The sequence below is a fragment of the Oryctolagus cuniculus genome, chromosome 10 (genome assembly GCF_964237555.1).
Source record: "Oryctolagus cuniculus chromosome 10, mOryCun1.1, whole genome shotgun sequence".
NCBI lineage: Eukaryota > Metazoa > Chordata > Mammalia > Lagomorpha > Leporidae > Oryctolagus > Oryctolagus cuniculus.
The window spans coordinates 101,622,982-101,640,997 of NC_091441.1; the positions used below are offsets into that span (position 1 = coordinate 101,622,982).

The 18,016-nt window shown below is 44.9% G+C and overlaps 1 protein-coding gene, 1 long non-coding RNA gene and 1 pseudogene across 10 annotated transcripts in view; 1 reads left to right on the forward strand and 2 right to left on the reverse strand.

The window, feature by feature from the left end:
- LOC138844108 (14-3-3 protein theta pseudogene) overlaps positions 1 to 11,293 on the reverse strand; it is a 36,113-nt pseudogene extending 24,820 nt beyond the window's left edge.
- Positions 11,294 to 15,215: 3,922 nt separating this feature from the next.
- LOC138844110 (uncharacterized) lies at positions 15,216 to 17,411 on the reverse strand. Its single transcript, XR_011379566.1, has 2 exons — positions 17,289 to 17,411; positions 15,216 to 17,200 (listed from the first exon to the last, which is right to left on the reverse strand). It is a non-coding gene; the product is annotated as an uncharacterized lncRNA (long non-coding RNA).
- Positions 17,412 to 17,504: 93 nt separating this feature from the next.
- The window catches only part of SETD2 (SET domain containing 2, histone lysine methyltransferase), a 117,385-nt gene continuing 116,873 nt past the window's right edge, over positions 17,505 to 18,016 (forward strand). For 5 of the 9 annotated variants that reach the window (XR_007921932.2, XR_007921933.2, XR_007921935.2 and 2 more), the window contains exon 1: positions 17,505 to 18,008. Coding sequence is in view for 1 of the 9 variants with exons in the window: in XM_051852507.2 (XP_051708467.1) it covers positions 17,935 to 18,008 (74 nt within the window). In the remaining 8 variants the exon portion in view is untranslated. Of the gene's footprint in view, positions 18,013 to 18,016 lie in introns of all 9 variants that reach the window. The other 4 variants (XM_051852508.2, XM_070050925.1, XM_051852510.2 and 1 more) reach the window with 2 other exon arrangements.

Here is an 18,016-nt window from a genome sequence, read left to right on the forward strand (position 1 = left end):
CCCCCTGACACCAATACGTTTTCTGTCCCTATAGTTTTTCCTTTTTCTAAATCATCGTATAAATATACAGTCTATGGTAAGACAGCCTTTTTTTTTTTTTACCTAACATATTGCATTTGATATCTACCCATATTCTTTCATGTATCAGTTTTACTGCTGATAATATTCTAAGGATTTATTAAAACTTGTTAATTCATTCAACAGTGGAAATATATTTAGATTATTTCTATTTTGGTGATTATAATAAAGCTGCTATAAAGCTTTCAAATCTATGCATATGAGAGGTCTTCAAAAAGTCCATTAAAGTGTTTATTATGAAAAAAACTATGCCTGGATTTCAATTTTTTTGCTAAAAAATAGAACTATTTATTTTTCTATGAACTTTTAGAAATACTCTCAGGTCATTTGAATGGTTTTAATATAGATTTATAAATGCATATGAGCTAATTATTTCAATTAAATATTTATGTAGTAGTCAATTCTGTGTTCTCTAGTCCAGGATTTCAGAGTCTTTTATTTTTAAATATTTATTTAAAATAAATATTTATTTATTTGAAAGGCAGAGTTAGAAAGAGAGAGAGGGAGGGAGAGGGAGAAGGAGAGGGAGAGGGAGAGGGAGAGGGAGGAGGGGGGAGAGAGATCTTCCATTTTTCTGGTTCACTCCCCAAATGGCTACAATGGCCACGGCTGGGGCAGGCCAAAGCCAAGAGCTAGAATTCCATATGCATACGGGGGTCAAGCTCTTGGGCCATCTGTTGCTTTCCCAGGCACATGAGCAGGGAGCTGGATTGGAGGTGGAGCAGCAAGGACATGAACTAGCACCTGTATAGGATGCTGGTATTGTAGGTTGTGGTTTAACCTGCTATACCACGACACCAGCCCCTTCTCCCAACTTCTGTCTTAAAAACTCACATTTCCTCTATATACATTGAAAACCACACCAGATATATGATATATTTTGTTACAACTGTTAAATACAACTTAGAAAACTCAAGAGAAGAATGGAGTCTATTGTGGTTACCAATATTTTTGCTTCATTGTGCTTCAGCCAAGTTTTCACCTTTTTCATTTCCCTTGTTTCAAGAACATTTTTTTAACAACTTTTATACTAGGTTTGGTGGCAACAAATTCTTAGTTTTTCTTACTTTCCCTTCCTGAAGAATAATTTCACCAAATGTAGAATTTGGGGTCAACAGTTCTTTTAGCTCTTGAAAAATGTCATACCATAGCTTTGTAATCTCTATGGTTTCTGATAAAAAATCTTATGTAACTTAAAAAATTTTCTGGAGCAGACATTTTGCTCAGCAGTTAAAATACTTGCATTCCCACATCAGAATATGTGAGATTTGATTTCCAGGTCTGACTCTTGACTCCAATTTTCTGTCAGTGCAGACCATGGGAGGCAGCAGTGATGGCTCAAGTAATTGGGTTCCTGCTATCTATGTAGCAGATCTGGTTTGCATTCCCAGCCCCTGGCTTCAGTCCCAGCTTACCCTTGCTCATTTTGAGCATTTGGCGAATGAACAAGCAGATGGGAGCTTTTTTTTTTTTTTTTTAACTTTCTGCCTTGCAAATAAATAAAAAGGTCCCTTACAGACATTATTTCTATTTTTTCTTTGTATTTAGCTTTCAGACATTCAAGTATGAAGTGCCTTGATATAGATTTCTCTGGGTCTATCCTGTTTGGAGTTTGTTCAGCTTCTTGAATCCCTACCTTCATGTACTTTGGAATTTTGGAAAATTTCAGCCACTATTTCTTTGAATACTTTTTCAGCCCTACCAACCTTCTCTTCTTCTGCAGCTCTAATTACACAAAAGTAGAGCTTATGTTTTAGTCCCACTGGTTCCCTAAAAGAATGGAGGCAACTGTCCCCAAGGACCAGTTCGTAATTTGTTTCTTTTCTCTTTGTGGTTCAGGTTAGATAGTTTTTCATTTATTTGACAGATAGAGTTAGACAGTGAGAGAGAGAGACAGAGAAAAAGGTCTTCCTTCCTCTGGTTCATCGCCCAGATGGCCGCTATGGCGGGAACTATGCCGATCCAAAGCCAGGAGCCAGGTGCCTCCTCCTGGCCTCCCACACGGGTACAAGTGCCCAAGCACTTGGCCCATCCTCCACCACCCTCCTGGGCCACAGCAGAGCTCGACTGGAAGAGGGGTAACCAGGATCAGAACCCAGCGCCCATATGGGATGCCGGCGCCGCAGGCGGAGGATTAACCAAGTGAGCCATGGCACTGGCCTCTTCAGGTAATTCTGATATCTGATTCATCTCAAGGTTGGCTTTTGTTGATTGTATTTTGCCATTAAAGTTGAAATTTTCCTAGTTTTTGGTTAAAAATGATTTTTAAATTATTGTACTCTCTGGGCACTTACGGTATTATGAGACTGTCTCTTTTTTATTTATTTATTTTTTATTTATTTATTTTTGACAGGCAGAGTGGACAGTGAGAGAGAGACAGAGAGAAAGGTCTTTCTTTGCAGTTGGTTCACCCTCCAATGGCTGCCGCAGCCAGTGCGCTGCGGCCGGCGCACCGTGCTGATCCGATGGCAGGAGCCAGGTGCTTATCCTGGTCTCCCATGGGGTGTAGGGCCCAAGCACCTGGGCCATCCTCCACTGTGGGGAGCAACTCAGACTAGACTGTTACTCGAATTAAGACTTATTCTATGCATCTGCTCTCCCACAATATGGCGCTGGGAGAGGAGTAAACAGCTTTTACACAGCTGCCTCCAGTTCAACCAATAAACTGTAGGACCTGCTCCTGATTGGAGGAGAGCAGCGTACTTGGCGTGTGGGTAGCAGAGTTGGGATTGGTGGAAGAGGACTATAAAGGAGGAGAGAGACAACATGCACGAGGAACATCTATCCAAATAACACCTGAGCAGCCCCCGAGAGAGCCGGCCGGCGGTGTGCCGCTCCCCCGCGGAAGTGGGGAAAGTGGCAGGGGGAACCGCCCTTCCACGGAGGTGGAAGGGTGGGTAGCCAACCCGGGAAGAACCAGCAGCAAACCCGGGGAGGGCCGAGCAGACAAAAGAACAGCGCAGGGTCCTGTGTCGTTCCTCCACGAAGAGGGGGAGCGACACTCCACTGCACTCCCTGGCCACAGCAGAGAGCTGGCCTGGAAGAGGGGCAACCAGGGAGACTGTCTCTTAAATCTTCCATCTTAGCAGGTCTTTGATTCTCTATTAGTGGACAGAGTGCCACCTCCTTACTGCCAAGTGGGGGTAAAATTCTAGGTTTCTCCCTTGAACCTCCTGACACTGAGAGGAGACAGAGTCTCATTAATGCTGATGGAAGGGGGATATCTGGCCTTCAGCCATGCCTGTATGAGCACCAGTTCATGTCCTGGCTGCTCCACTTTGATCCAGCTCCCTGCTAATGGCCTGAGAAAAGCAGTGGAAGATGGCCCAAGTGTTTGGGCCCCTGACACCCACATGGGAAACCTACATGAAGCTCCTGGCTTTGCCCTGGCCCAGCGTTGGCCATGGTGGCCATCTGGACAGTGAACCTGTAGATGCAAGATATCTATCTGCCCCTCTTTCTCTGAAACTTTTTCAAATAAATTTTAAAAAAGTTCTTTCCTGCTCTTCTAGCCAGCTTACTGAGGTATGATTGAAACAACTACACCTACTTAAGGTGTACAGTGATGTTTCCAGATACCTGTTATAGAATCTTATCTATGATTAACACAATACATTCATCAACTCAAGTTATCTTTTCTGGCAGTCAGAACAATTAAGATATTTCTTAGCAAATTCCAAATACATTTTCATCAATTATAGTCACCATGCTCTAATTAGGTCTTTAAAATTTACTCATTTTGAAATTGAAACTCTGTATCCTTGAACCAGCAGCTCCGCATTTCCCAATAGGAAGTTCATTATGTTACTGATAATATTTTGTGTGCCCAGAGCATTGCGTGATGCTCTATCATCTTATCAAGATTGTTTTGCAAATATCAAGATTGATGATGTGCCTCATTTTCCTATTGGGTTCTCATTTCTGTTACCATGAATGGTTATGGAGCCAAAACAGTTGCTGTCATTCCCAATCTCTGATAAAAGCTTCTTGTACTGAAGTGGAATTTTTTTGGCAGAGATAATTCACATGTGTTGCTATAGTTTGATGCAAGAAAGAGGGTGCTGTGTGTGGCCCTGGAAGGGGAAAATCTAAGAAGGCTTTGTCTGACTTCTCTGCATTTTACCCAATGCATACTTTTGCTTTTTTTCCCCTATCTTTTGCTGTAATTTCAGCTCTGAAATTACATCTGAGTACAACGTGTTGAGTCTTAAAAATCAATCTAAAGAACACATCTAATTTGAGACTTGAGGGAGATCATGGGACTCCTCGAACAATTTTAAAAAATAGATTGATCGCATATCCAACCAAATTGATGTTAAACCTTTATCAAAGCTAATAGTTCTCCAGTTGATTTTAATTTCTGGGGAGATGACCATATTGTCTGTGCAATATTTTCCTTAATTTTAATTTTTTGAAAATATTTATTTGAAAGGCAGGATTACAGAAAGGCAGAGGCAGAGGCACATGTGCTTTTCCCAGGCACATTACCAGGGAGCTGGATCAGATGTGGAGTAGGGGCTGGCGCTGTGGTACAGCAGGTTAACGCCTTGGCCTGAAGTGCCAGCATCCCATATGGGCGCCAGTACAAGACCCGGCTGCTCCACTTCCAATCCAGCTCTCTGCTATGGCCTGGGAAAGCAGTAGAAGATGGCCCAAGTCCCTGGGCCCCGCACCTACTTGGGAGACGTGGAAGAAGCTTCTGGCTTCTGATTGGCACAGCTCTGGCCATTGCGGCCAATTGGGGAGTGAACCATTGGATAGAAGACCCCCCTCCCTCCCTCCCTCCCTCTCTCTCTGCCTCTTCTCTCTGTGAAACTCTTTCAAATAAATAATCTTTTAAAAAAAGTGTAGCAGCTGGGACAAGAACCAGTGCCCATATAGGATTCTGGCATTGCAGGCAGAGGCTTTACCCACTACGCCACAAGGTCGTTTCCTCTTATTATTTTTTTTAAGATTCATTTATTTGAAAGACAGAGTTACACAGAGAGCAGAGGCAGAGAGAGAGAGAGAGGTCTTCCATCCACTGGTTCACTCCCCAATTGGCCTCAATGGCTGGAGCTGTGCTGATCTGAAGCCAGGAGCTTCTTCCAGGTCTCTGAAGCGGGTGCAGAGGCCCAATGAGTTGGGCCATCTTCTGCTGCTTTCCCAGGCCATAGCAGAGAGCTGGATCGGAAGTGGAGCATCCAGGACTCAAACCAGCATCATATTGGATGCTGGCACTACAGGCAGCAGCTTTACCCACTACGCCACAGCACCGGTCCCTCTCTATTAGTTTAAATTAAACCACTGGTCCCTCTGGTATAATGCTTTCTAACAGTGTACTTACCTTGTTTCTAGTTTTGATGGCAACTTCCAAGTGTTCTATCATTATCAATGATGTACGTTATAATTTTCTGATAAACATTAAAGCAATTTTCTTCTTTTTAAGTTTCTTCTCATAGTTTCCATGACCTCAGGCAAAGTGACACAGAGAGATCTTTTGTCTGTTGGTTCACTCCCTAAATGACTGCAATGACCAGGGCTGAGCCAGGCCAACACTAGGAACCCAGAACTCCATCTGTGTCTCCCACATGGGTGGTAGGTGCACAAGCCCTTGGGCCATCTTCTGTTGCTTTCCCAGGTACTTTAGCAGGGAGCTGGATGAGAGGTGATGCTGGGATTGAGGATGGTGGCTTAATCTTCTATACCACAATGCTGGTCCCCTCCTATGTGTTTTTTTTTTTTTTAAATATTTGAAAGTCAGAGTTACACAGAGAGAGGAGAACCACACACACACACACACACACACACAGAGAGAGAGAGAGAGAGAGAGAGAGGTCTTCCATCCACTGATTCACTCCCCAGTTGGCTGCAACAGCCGGAGCTGTGCTGATCCGAAGCCAGGGGCCAGGAGCTTCTTCTGGGCCTCCCACGTGGGTGCAGGGACCCAAGGACTTGGGCCATTTTCTACTGCCTTCCCAGGCCATAGCAGAGAGCTGGATTGGAAGTGGAGCGGCCGGGACTTGAACTGGAGCCTATATGGGATGCAGGCACTGCAGATGGCGGCCGTACCTGCTACACCACATCGCCCGCTCCCTCATATGTGTTTCAAGGGCAGCAAATAAACATTATTCTGGAATTTACTTTTTTCAACTGATATCTGTAGAACTGAATATTAGATTATAACTAATCTGTATTATATAGTGAACTCTATTTCCACATTCCCAATTTCTTAATAGATATCTAAATAAATACAAACATCTGTAGTTTGACACACATGGGATCTCAAAGCATTTAGTGAGGAGTGATGGTGAAATTGGAAAAGAACCCCTAAAATCTACACTAAATTGTGGCCCCTTAAAGTTCTCTAGAAATGCTATACAGGGTGCCACATATGCTACCAGAATTTGGGGTGCTTTACGATTTCACCATGGGCTTATTACTAAATCCCCAATATTAATAAGCCCAAGAAGGTTCTTGCCTAATATTTAGAGAAGAATTCTAAATACCGGCACAGAAAAACGATGCACCATGGTATGTTTTAAGCTTTTATTTAGTAAGAAAGGTACATAAGAGAGTGAGAGCTTTATTTAGGAGAGAGAAGTGAATGGGGGTTCATACCGAGCACCAGGAACCAGCCACAAGCACCAGGAACCAGCCACGTGGATGAGCATCTAGGCCAGGAAGCCTAGAGCACATGGCCCAAGGCCATGCGCCCTGGAGGCGCAGGGCTACAGCCAGCCTCTTCCTAGCAAGAGGCCAGGGAAAAAGAGCAGGGCTGGGCCACACTGTGGCTTTTAACCCACTTCCAAAGGGGAGTGGTCAATTAACCTGATTGGCTGGTGGGCACCCAGGTCTGGCCAGGTAGGGGGATGAGGACACACAGGGGCATGGTGAAGGCATGGTCTTCCAGCTCACAAACCTAATCGATTTTAACCTATATGCCTGCCCACTTCAATGGTAGTAAGTTTTCATTTTTTCTCAATTTTTTTCTCTGGTTTTCCTAAGTGAATATAACTCAAGGTAACTAAATGGGGTTTATCTACTTCCTTTCTCCAAACTCAAAAAATCAAATAAATGTATCCATGTACATATACATGTGTGTGTGTGTTTGTGTGTTCATTTGTATATAAACCTAAACATCTGTTTTTCCCATTTGGTTAAAACCCCAAACCTCATGAAAATGCCTCCAGAACACCAGAATGCACCCTTTAAAAATATTTTTATTTTTAACTGACACATAGTGATTATATTTATTTATGGAGTAGTGTGACATTTCAATACATGCATATAATGCACATTGATCTGGTCAGATAAATTGACATATCTATCACAGCAGACATTTACCATTTTTATTAATTTATTTGAACGTCAGGGTTAGAGAGAGGGAGAGGCAGGGGCAGAGAGAGACAGAGAGAAGGACAAAGAAAGGTCCTCCCTCCACTGGTTCATTCCCCAAAAGGCTACAACAGTCAGGAGCCAGGACCTTCATCTGGGTCTCCCACATGGATGTAGGGGTGGCTAAGCACTTGAGTCAAATTCCACTGCTTTCCCACGTACATTTTCAGGGAGCCGAATCAAAAGTGGAGCAGCTGGGTCTCGAACTGGCACTCATATGGACTGCCAGTGCTGCAGGTGGCAGTTTTACCCACTATGCCACAGGGCCAGCTCTGTTTACCATTTCTTTGTGATGGAAACACTCAAACTTCTCTGTACTAGCTTGAATTCATTCTTTTTAATGGAAGTATAATATCTCTTGTTATGGGTATTTTTCCCCATTCCCTTATTTATGGGCAGTCACTTAACTTTTCCCACCAGAAATAATGATACCATTAACATCTTTGTGGATGTAGCCTATGCACTTTTTATTTCTATGAAACAGAATTTCAGAAATACCATTGGAATATACTGTTAGAATTTCTGGGTCAAAGGACATGCTCACAGAGTTTTTATTCAATAGAAAAATAGACACAAATACTCATCATATAGGAGGTAGACAAAGTAACATTAAAATAAATAGTAATAAAATACCTCTCTCTTACCACTTAGTTTAAGGAACAGAAACTTATTTTCTGAAATCTCCTGGGTGTCCCAAATATGATCCCTTTTTCTCTTTAGAAAAAAAAAAAAGGATTCTGAAAATTTTTACCTTCCCCTTGTTTAGAATTTTGCCATATTTAATTTCCTATATAATGTTTTTACTCTTAAAACTTCATACCATTGGAAAAATAAATTTTATGCCTTCTATCCTCTCCCTCCAATTTATTTTTATTTTTTGAAGGATTTACTTATTTATTTGAAAGGCAGAGTTACCAAGAGTGGCGGGGGGAGAGGGAGAGAGGGGAAGAGGGGGGGAGGGGGGGAGAGGGGGGAAGAGGGGGGGAGAGAGGGGGAGAGGGGGAGAGGGGGGGAGAGGGGAGGAGAGGGGGGGAGGGGGGGAGAGGGGGGGAGAGGGGGGGAGGGAGGGAGAATGAATGAGAATATCTTCCACCCACTGGTTCACTGCCCAGATGGCCCTATTGGCCAGGGCTGGACCAGGTAGAAGTCAGGAACCAGGAGCTTCTTCCAAGTCTCCCCTGCGGGTAGCAGGGGCCCAAGCATTTGGGCCATCTTCTGCTGCTTTTCCCAGGCCATTAGCAGGGAGTTGGACTGGAAATCGAGCAGCTGAGACTCAAACTAGCACCCATATGGGATGTTGGCATCATAGGTAGCAGCTTTACCCATTATGCTACAATGCCAGCCTCACTATCCCATTTATTATGCTCCTCTGATTTTACTATTTTGCTAGGTGTAATTGACAAGTTCACTCATTTTCAGTGCTGGTTAGCATTTTCGGTGCTATAATTTATTAGTTTACTATAGTTGATGGACATTTGCCAATATTGCTATAAACAATCCCGAATATACCCCTTGGTGTACATGAGCAAAAATTTGTTTTTAAAAAAGATTTATTTGAAAGGTAGAGTTACAGAGTAAGAGGAGAAACCAGAGGGAGAGAGATCCTTCATCTGTTAGTTCAATCCCCAAATGGCCACAATGGCAAGAACTGGGCCATGATGAATCAGGAGTCTGGAATTCCATCCAGGTCTCCCATGTGAGTGGCAGGGGCCTACAGCACAAGGGCCATCATTCATTGCTTTACCAGATACATTAGTAGGGAGGTGGAACAGCTGGGACTTGAACTGGTGCTCATACGGGATGTAGGCATCACAGGCAATAACTTGAACTATTGTGTCACAATACCAGCCCTTTGCAAAAATTTCTTCAATTTGTGTACTAGGACTGTAATTGTTGGGTTGTAGGGCACCCCCATACTCAACTCTACTAGGTAATGACAACTTATTTTCCAAAACCAATGTAACAATATGCCACTAGTGAACTGTGTTTGATTTGCCTGAATATCTTTTAAAATGTTTCTTAGTCATTGTTTTTTCTCTTTCTGTGATATTTGCCAATTTTTTTCTTATTGCTTTGTTTTTATTTCAATAGAAATACAACACAGGGTTGGTACCTCCAGGTTAAGCATGAGATCCCATACGGGTACTAGTTAGAGCCCCAGCTGTTCTACTTCCAATCCATCTCCCTGCTAATGGCCTGGGAAAGCAAGGAAAAATGGCCCAAGTACTTGGGCCCCTGTACCCACATGGGAGATCAAGAAGCTCCTCCTGGTTTTGGGCTTCAGCCTGGCCCACCTCCAGCCACTGAAGACATTCGGGGAGTGAAGCAATGGATGGTAGATCTCTCTCTGTGTCTCTCCGTCTCTAACTCAGCCCTTCAAATAAATAAGTAAATCTTTAAAATATATATATATATATAAAATGAAAGTCATATTTCTAAGATACCACATTGAAAAGAGTAAAAACCGACAAGATTAATTTTAATAATGGTTTATGTAACCTTAATAACAGGGCTCACTAAATTATAATAAAACTTATCAAAATATTACCATTTTAATAGGTTAATAAGAAAATTACTTTTATGCTCTTTGAAATCTGCTAATTGTTTTGTTTTGTATTTTACACTTAAGTATATCTTAATTTGGCCTACCTGAATTCCAAGTACTTTATAACCACATGTGGTTAGTAGCTACTATACTGGACAGTGTAGTTCTAGATATTCTTTAATGGTTAGTTATGTGTGTTGTGTATTTTTCCAGTTTATTTTTCTTTTCACTTTCATTTTGTCTTTGGATGATGAAAGTTTGAAGGGAGTTCAATTCTGCTTTCTTTGATTTGCACTTGAAGTTTCAAAAAGCTCCCCAAATGGCTGCAATAGCCAGGTCTGGGACAAGTTGAAGCCAGAAGCCAGAACTCCATCTCGGTCTCCACATGGGTGGCTGGGGCCTAGCACTTGGGCCACCCTCCATGTCTTCCCATGGGCATTAGTAGTAAGTTGGACAAGAAGTGGAGTAGTTGAGACTCAAACTGGTATTCTGACATGGGATGCCAGCTTTTTTAGTGGTGACTATCCTGCTGTGCCACAATGATGGCCCATTTCACATTCCTTTTTGTTTAACTGGGAAGCTTACTCCACTTACATTTACTGTGGTTACTGAAATATTTGCACTTATTTTAACTACATTATTATTTTGTGATTTCTATTTGTCTTATTATTTCTGTGCTTCATTCTTTGACTATCTTCAGTAACATTTTTGGCTACTTTTCTTCATTCTATTTATTTGTAAATGATATGCTCTCTTAATAGTTACTCTATGTATTTTAACATACACTTCAAAGAATAGAAGTGAAAGTTAACATTTTCCCCCCTTCCCAAACAGTATAAAGATTTTGGAAAACTTTGGTTCAAATAATCACCCTACCTATCTTGCTATCAAATTGCTTGTCCTTGTTGTCCAGGATATTAATTTCTCCTTGCTTTATTAATCAATAATTTATGTGTTATTAGTATTATTACTATGTGATAATTTTTAGTTTTAAACATTTATTTACTAATCTCTTTGCTCATCAATACTTATATTAAGGATTTTTTTGTTGTTGGTGAAAAAATCTAGATGTTTTGTCTAAAAAATGTCTTGAATCAGATAACCTGGTTTAAATCCTAATTTTATCCTAGTCATGTGTCCACCCAAGAGACATACCTTAACTTTTGGAAATGTTGGTTTTTTCATCTGTAAAACTGGGGTAGCCTTGAGCACTTTCATCTTCTGTGGAAGAGACAAATCTGGGAATAGAGATGCAAGGAGAAGCTCTGGTGGAGGTGAGTTCTTTGGAAAGCTGCCAAGATCCAAAATGAAACAGAGTAAAACAAAGACACTGCATTCATTTCCCTGGACATTTGGTAACTGTATGAAAGACAAGGTTAACATACACTGAAAAAAAAAAAGTACCTAGTAACATTCCTGTTAGAGTGTGTGATTCTTTTTAGTCTGCTCTTTCAAGCCCCAGAAATGGCTGGCTAACAGAAGCTTACTGGGGCTGGTGTTGTGGCGTGGCAGGTAAAGTGCCACCTGCAGTGCCAGCATCCCACATGGGTGCTGGTTCAAGTCCCAGCTGCTCTACTTCTGATCCAGCTCTCTGCTATGGCTTGGGAAAACAGTGGAAGATGGCCCAAGTCCTTGGGCCCTGTACCCATGTGGGAAGACCCAGAGGAAGCTCCTGGCTCTTGGCTTTGGATTGGCACAGCTCTGGCCATTGCAGCCATCTGGGGAGTGAGCTAGCAGATGAAAGACCTCTCTCTGACTCTTCTTCTCTTTCTGTGTAACTTTTTTTTTTTTTTTTTTGACAGGCAGAGTGGACAGTGAGAGAGAGAGACAGAGAGAAAGGTCTTCCTTTGCCGTTGGTTCACCCTCCAATGGCTGCCGCGGCCGGTGCGCTGCGGCCGGCGCACCGCGCTGATCCGATGGCAGGAGCCAGGAGCCAGGTGCTTTTCCTGGTCTCCCTTGGGGTGCAGGGCCCAAGCACCTGGGCCATCCTCCACTGCACTCCCGGGCCCCAACAGAGAGCTGGCCTGGAAGAGGGGCAACCGGGACAGAATCCGGCGCCCCAACCAGGACTAGAACCCGGTGTGCTGGCGCCGCTAGGCGGAGGATTAGCCTAGTGAGCCGTGGCGCCGGCCTCTGTGTAACTCTTTCAAATAAAGAGGGTGCACGTGGGTGCAGGGGCCCAAGCACTTGGGCTATCCTCTACTGCTTTCCCAGGCCATAGCAGAGAGCTGGATTGGAAGTGGAGCAGCCAGGACTGGAACCAGCACCCATATAGGACACTGACACTTCAGGCAGAGGCTTAGCCTACTATGCCTCAGCGCTGGCCCCTTTCCACTAACTTTTAAAAATGTTAATTTATTTTTTCCATCTACTTGAAAAGCAAGAGTGATAGATCAAGCTAGAGAGCTCGTCCATCTGTTGGTTTACTCCCCAAATCCTGTAATAGTCAGGGTTGGGCCAATCTGAAGCCAGGAGTCCAGAACTCCATCCAGGTCTTCCATGTGTGTTCAAGTATTCAACAGCATCCACTGCCTCCCAGGATGTATTGGCAGGAAGTTGGGTCAGAAGTGGAGCAGCTGGGACTGGAATCAATGCTCATATGGGATGCTGGCACTGCAGATGACAGCTTAACTCCCTGTGCTACAACTCCGGCTCCAGGTAGCTAACTTTTTATTGCATGGCTATTAGCTTATATGCAGTAGCTATGTTCTCAGAGATCAGAGATGATCTCATTTCTTGCTCTCCCAAATGCTAAGATTTTACTGGTAAATGTATCTATGCAGCAGAAAATATACATTTAAGGCATTTGTTTCAAATCTCTCCTTTATAATACACTTCATTTTGAAAAAAATCTTTCCCGGTATATTTTTATAATTAATAGAAAGGAATTTTAGTGTCAATAGACTAATGTGATGCTCTTTTAAAATTAAGTAGCAAGTCATCATAAAAAAAAAACTATAAGGGCTGGCATTGTAGCATAGCAGATTAAGGAGCCACCTGCAATGCCAGCATCCCATATATGAGTGCCAGTTGGAGTTCTGGCTGCTCTGCTTCTGATCTACCTCCCTGCTAATGTGCCTGGGAAGGGAACAGAAGACGGCCCCAGCACTTGGGCCTTTCTACTCATATGTGAGACCCAGATGGAGTTCCTGGATCCTGGCTTTGGCTTGTTCCACTCTTGACTATCACAGCCATTTGAGGAATGAATCAGAGGAAGATTTCTCTCTGTAATTTTTTTTGTTGTTGTTGTTGTTAAAATTGATACACACATACACACTGAGTGAGAGTGAGAGAGAGAGAGAGGCAGATATATGGAGAGGGATAGACAGAGAGTTCTCATCTGGCTAGGTTACTTCCCCAAAGTCTACAATTGCCCAGGCTGAAGCAGGAAGCCAATAACTCAATCAGGTTTCCAACATGGGAGGAGGGGACCTAACTACATCATCACCTGCTACCTCCCAAGATCTGCATTAACAGGAAGCTGGAATCAGGAGCAGAGCCAGGACTTGAAACCAGGTACCATGACACCGGACACTAGCATCTTAACCACTAAGCCAAGTACCTGTTGAGACTGGCTACTTCTACAGAGAAAGGAGATCTATTTTGGTTCACAAGTCTGGAGGTGCAAGGTCTAGGGAGACCTCATCTATTGATGGCCTTCTTTCTGGAAGGGTCCCCAGGAAGTGCAGAATATCACATGACAAGAGACATGGAATATGTGTGTCTGTGTTTCTCTCCCATTGCTATAAAGCCATCAGGAGTCAATGAAGGGGCTCCACACTAACAACCTCATCTAATCCGAATCATCTGTCAAAGGATCCCATCTACCAGTAACGTAATTGGATGAAGTTTCTACCCTCTTAGTACCTCGCAGTGGGGGTTACATTTCAATTTGTGGGTCTGGTGTTGTGGCATAGCAGATGAAGCTGCCACCTGCAATGCTGGCATCCCATATGGGCACTGATTGGAGTCCTGGCTGCTCTACCTCCAATCTGCTGCACCTAGGGCCATGTTATCACTGCCATCTTGCGTAACCCTCTCCCCTCATCTAGGCAAGGAACTATAATGAGTGTCTGAAGGCCTGGGCTTGGCTACTCCTCCAAAGTTGGCATCTCTTGAGGAGCACACTCAGGGCTTTTACAATCTTCATTTAGGGGAAGGATTTGGTGAGGGAAGAGCAGGATGGTAAGAAGCAAAGTAAGTGAGTAGGGGTAGCCTCCCCACTGGGATCCAGCTGTGGATTCAAGGAGAATGGCCTTTCTTTCCTGGTGTCGTAGCCTGGTTCCCATTTGAGTCAGCAGAACTTTGCCTGGGTGCAAAGAAAACAGGCACCACCTCAGAGTACCTCACTATTATCTTGATTTAGTTGCTGCTTCTGTGTTACTGTCAATTCCAAAAATTGTCCGGTCAATATATTACCTCAAAAATTCATTTACAAAGAGTAGTTTTAGAGAATGTGTTCAGGGGATCAACTGGTGTATCCCTGCTTCAACTATAATTCTTCTTTTTCCTACTCCTTTATCAGGCACCTGAAGGGAATGGCTGATCTTTGGCCTTCTGTTTCCCCTGAGGCCAAAGATGTGCAAAAAAAGCTAACTTTCTTTCAGGGTAACTACTACCTGGGGATCCCTGAGATGGTCATCATCTGGGCCCACAGAAGACTGTAACAGCAGGAGCAATTATAAAGGTTTTGGCAGTTTTTAGCATTCTGGCAGTAGAATGCTTACGTTTCATGCTAGGACTTTCAGACATTTTCCCTTTAAACATGTTTGCAGAAGGCTATGTGTAGGAAAGTATGGGCTAGTCAGCATCTAGTAATGCTAAAACCCAAATTATTTTACAGCTTTGATCTGGAGGTCAGGCACAAGTGCGTGTTCTGAGGATGTATTCTCCTTGACTTAAAAATGCAAATCTAGGGCAAGCATTGTGGTGTAAAAGGGTTAACCTGCGGCAGGCATCCCATATGGGCCCTGGTTCAGTCCTAGTTGTTGCACTTCCAATCCAGCTCCCTGCTAATATGTCTGGTAAACAGTGGAAGATGGCCCAAGTGCTTGGGCTCTTGCAGCTTTGTGGAAGACCTGGAAGAAGCTGCGGGCTTTGCAGCCCTGGCTGTTGCAGCCATTTGGAGAGTGAACCAGCATCTCTCTCTCTAACTCTGCCTTTCAAATAAACAAAATAAACCTAAAAAAAAAAAAAAATCCAACAAACCCCTAGGACAACCATAGATGAAGGCACTGCCTGTAAAAATTCAGTTCATTTATTTATGTTTGGGACTTAAAATTTCCACTGACCCCCATGGTTGGATGTGCACATCGCACTGGATTCTGACCAGACCAATGCTATCAAAAAACACAGAAATGCCTCTGCTGTTCATGGTTTTGGTTTTGGTTAGTTTAAGTTGTTTGAAAACAGTTTTTCAAAATTTTAGTATGGGAACTTTGATCTTAAGGCCTTTTATACAACTCTAGTATTCTTGGGCATTTGACTGTTTTGGTATTTAAGGTAAATATTCTTTTTTTATTTGACAGGTAGAGTTATAGACAGAGAGAGACAGAAAGAAAGGTCTTCCTTCCGTTGGTTCAACCTCCCAAATGGCTGCCATGGCCGGCGCTGCGCCGATCCGAAGCCAGGAGCCAGGTGCTTCTCCTGGTCTCCACACGGGTGCAGGGCCCAAGCACTTGGGCCATCCTCCACTGCCTTCCCGGGCCACAGCAGAGAGCTGGACTGGAAGAGGAGCAACCGGGACAGAATCCGGCGCCCCGATCGGGACTAGAATCCGGGGTGCCGGCGCCACAGGCGGAGGATTAGCCTAGTGAGCCGTGGCGCCGGCCTAAGGTAAATATTTAAAATATCAAACAAGTTTATGATTTTATACTTTGTAATAGTTTCTGTATTGTGAAGAAGGAGGTCTTTTGTGGTTTGGGTTAAGTAAAAAGTCTTCATTTGATTAACAGCATGAGAATTCACTTGGCCTTCTCTTTATGCATCTGTAAGCTTTTTTCCCTAATTACAAGAAAGCTATTGGAACTTGTGTACTCTATGGTAAATACTAAATAAAGGGGGAGTACAATAAAGAGAGAAAGAGAAAGAAAGAAAGAAACACAGGTGCTACAGAGCCCAGCCACACCTCCTGAAAGAAAACTGTTACTTAGTCATTAAAGAAAAAGGAAAACTATACTACTTTTTCCCCCACTCACTTCAGCTTTCTCATCACATATTTACTGTTTTAGCCACCTCCACCTAAAATAACCCTTTCCTGCCTGTTTAACATCAAACTGACTCCCCACGGCCTAGGTGGCATCTGTGCAAGCATATTCACAGCTCTCTCTGCTTTACAGCGAGGCACTGGAAGCATGGAAGCACGAGAAGCAAGGGTGCCTCCATTTGTCCACAGTGCCAGTTAGCTCTTCATCGCTCTTCTTTCATACCTGAGTAAGGGTTGACATGGACAGAGGTTTAGGACTTTCCATGTATTATCTCACACAATCCTTACAACAGTGAAGACCTGTGCACAATTGTGCTCTCATCTTACAACGAAGCAAACAGCAGGGCCATCAGTAACATTTATGATGTGTCAAGAAGTGGCCATGGGAGACTTCGCCCCAGGGAATCAGATGGTGCCTGACAGTTGACGCTGTGTTCAGAGGAACTTGGGGGTGGGGTAGAGGCATGCCAAAAGAATCCAAGTGAGAAACAATGATGATAAAACATCAACAGACATGGCTGACTTTCGTATTAAAGGACATGGAAACAGCTGTGAAGGATGAATTGCACTCCCGTGTATCTCATTTCAGTAATTATGACACATACTTCCATCCTATTATTGGCTGGTCTAGTCCAGTTTAAAAAGTAGTGAAAACGAAACCATAAAGGAGCTGACCCTATGAACCCCCCAATTTCAAAATGATCAACTGCTGCAAGCTCTTAGCGCTCCTGACGTTCAGCTCAAGGATTTATTACATTTCTGCTTCTCCTTCCCCAAATGACGAAAAACCGGCAGCCCTTTCAAGTTGTCCTATTTTTCGTGTTGTCATTTTTGCGCCAAAGTGACATTGTCTCCAAGGCCTCGAGAGCCACGCAGGGTTAGCCGCAACCTGCAGGCTGCAGGGTTCAGGGTGCCTGCAGCGGACCTGGCGGAAGACAGGACGTCCGGGGGCTCGGCCTCGGGGAAATCGCGGCCTAGCTCCGTGACCAAGTTCGCTGAGGGGCATAATGAGGCGGCCACGGTGAGAGAAAATGGAGAGAGATAAGGGAGAGGAAGTCCCGGGAGGTGCGGCGGCCACGTTACCTCAGAGCCAGGAGTCCTGTGGAGGGTCCTGGGCGGCGCTGAGGAGTCCGGGCCTCCGGGCGACGGGTCTTGAGGTCCTGGAGGCGGGTGTCCCGGCAGGCTCGGGCCGTCCCCGCGACGTCGCCCGCACACCACCCGGGAGCAGGCCGGGCCACGCCTCCGCGCCCCGCAGCCCCGCAGCCGGAGGGAGGGGCCGCGGTGCCGCCCTTCCCGGTCCCGGACCGGCCGACATCACTCGGTCCCAGGCCTTATTGTCTGGGGGAAGCCGCAGGCAGGGCCCGGCCAGGCTGGCAAGGGTTGCGCCCGGTCCCGCCCGCCTCTCCAGGGGTCTGCCCGCAGCTGTAGGCGCGCCGACTGGCGGCGAAGGGGCGGCTCGTGCCTGTCTCTTTAAGGGGCCGAGCCTGCGAGGCTGAGGGGCGGGCGGGGTGCGCGTCGCTCCCCGTGTGAGTGTGTGAGGGAGAGAGCGGCGGGCGGGCGGGCGCCGGAGGGAGGGAGGGAGCGAGCGAGTGTGCAAGCGACGCGGGCCGCCCTGCCGCCGCCGCCTCCGCGGTCGGACCAGCGGCCTCCTTCCCTCCCGTTCCCTCCCCCCGCGTCGCCCTGCCGCGGGGAGGGGGCTCGCGTCGCCGCCGCCTCCAGCCGAGCCCGAATGAAGCAGCAGCTGCCGCCGCAGCCGCCTCCGAAGATGGGGGATTTCTACGACCCCGAACACCCGACCCCTGAGTGAGTAT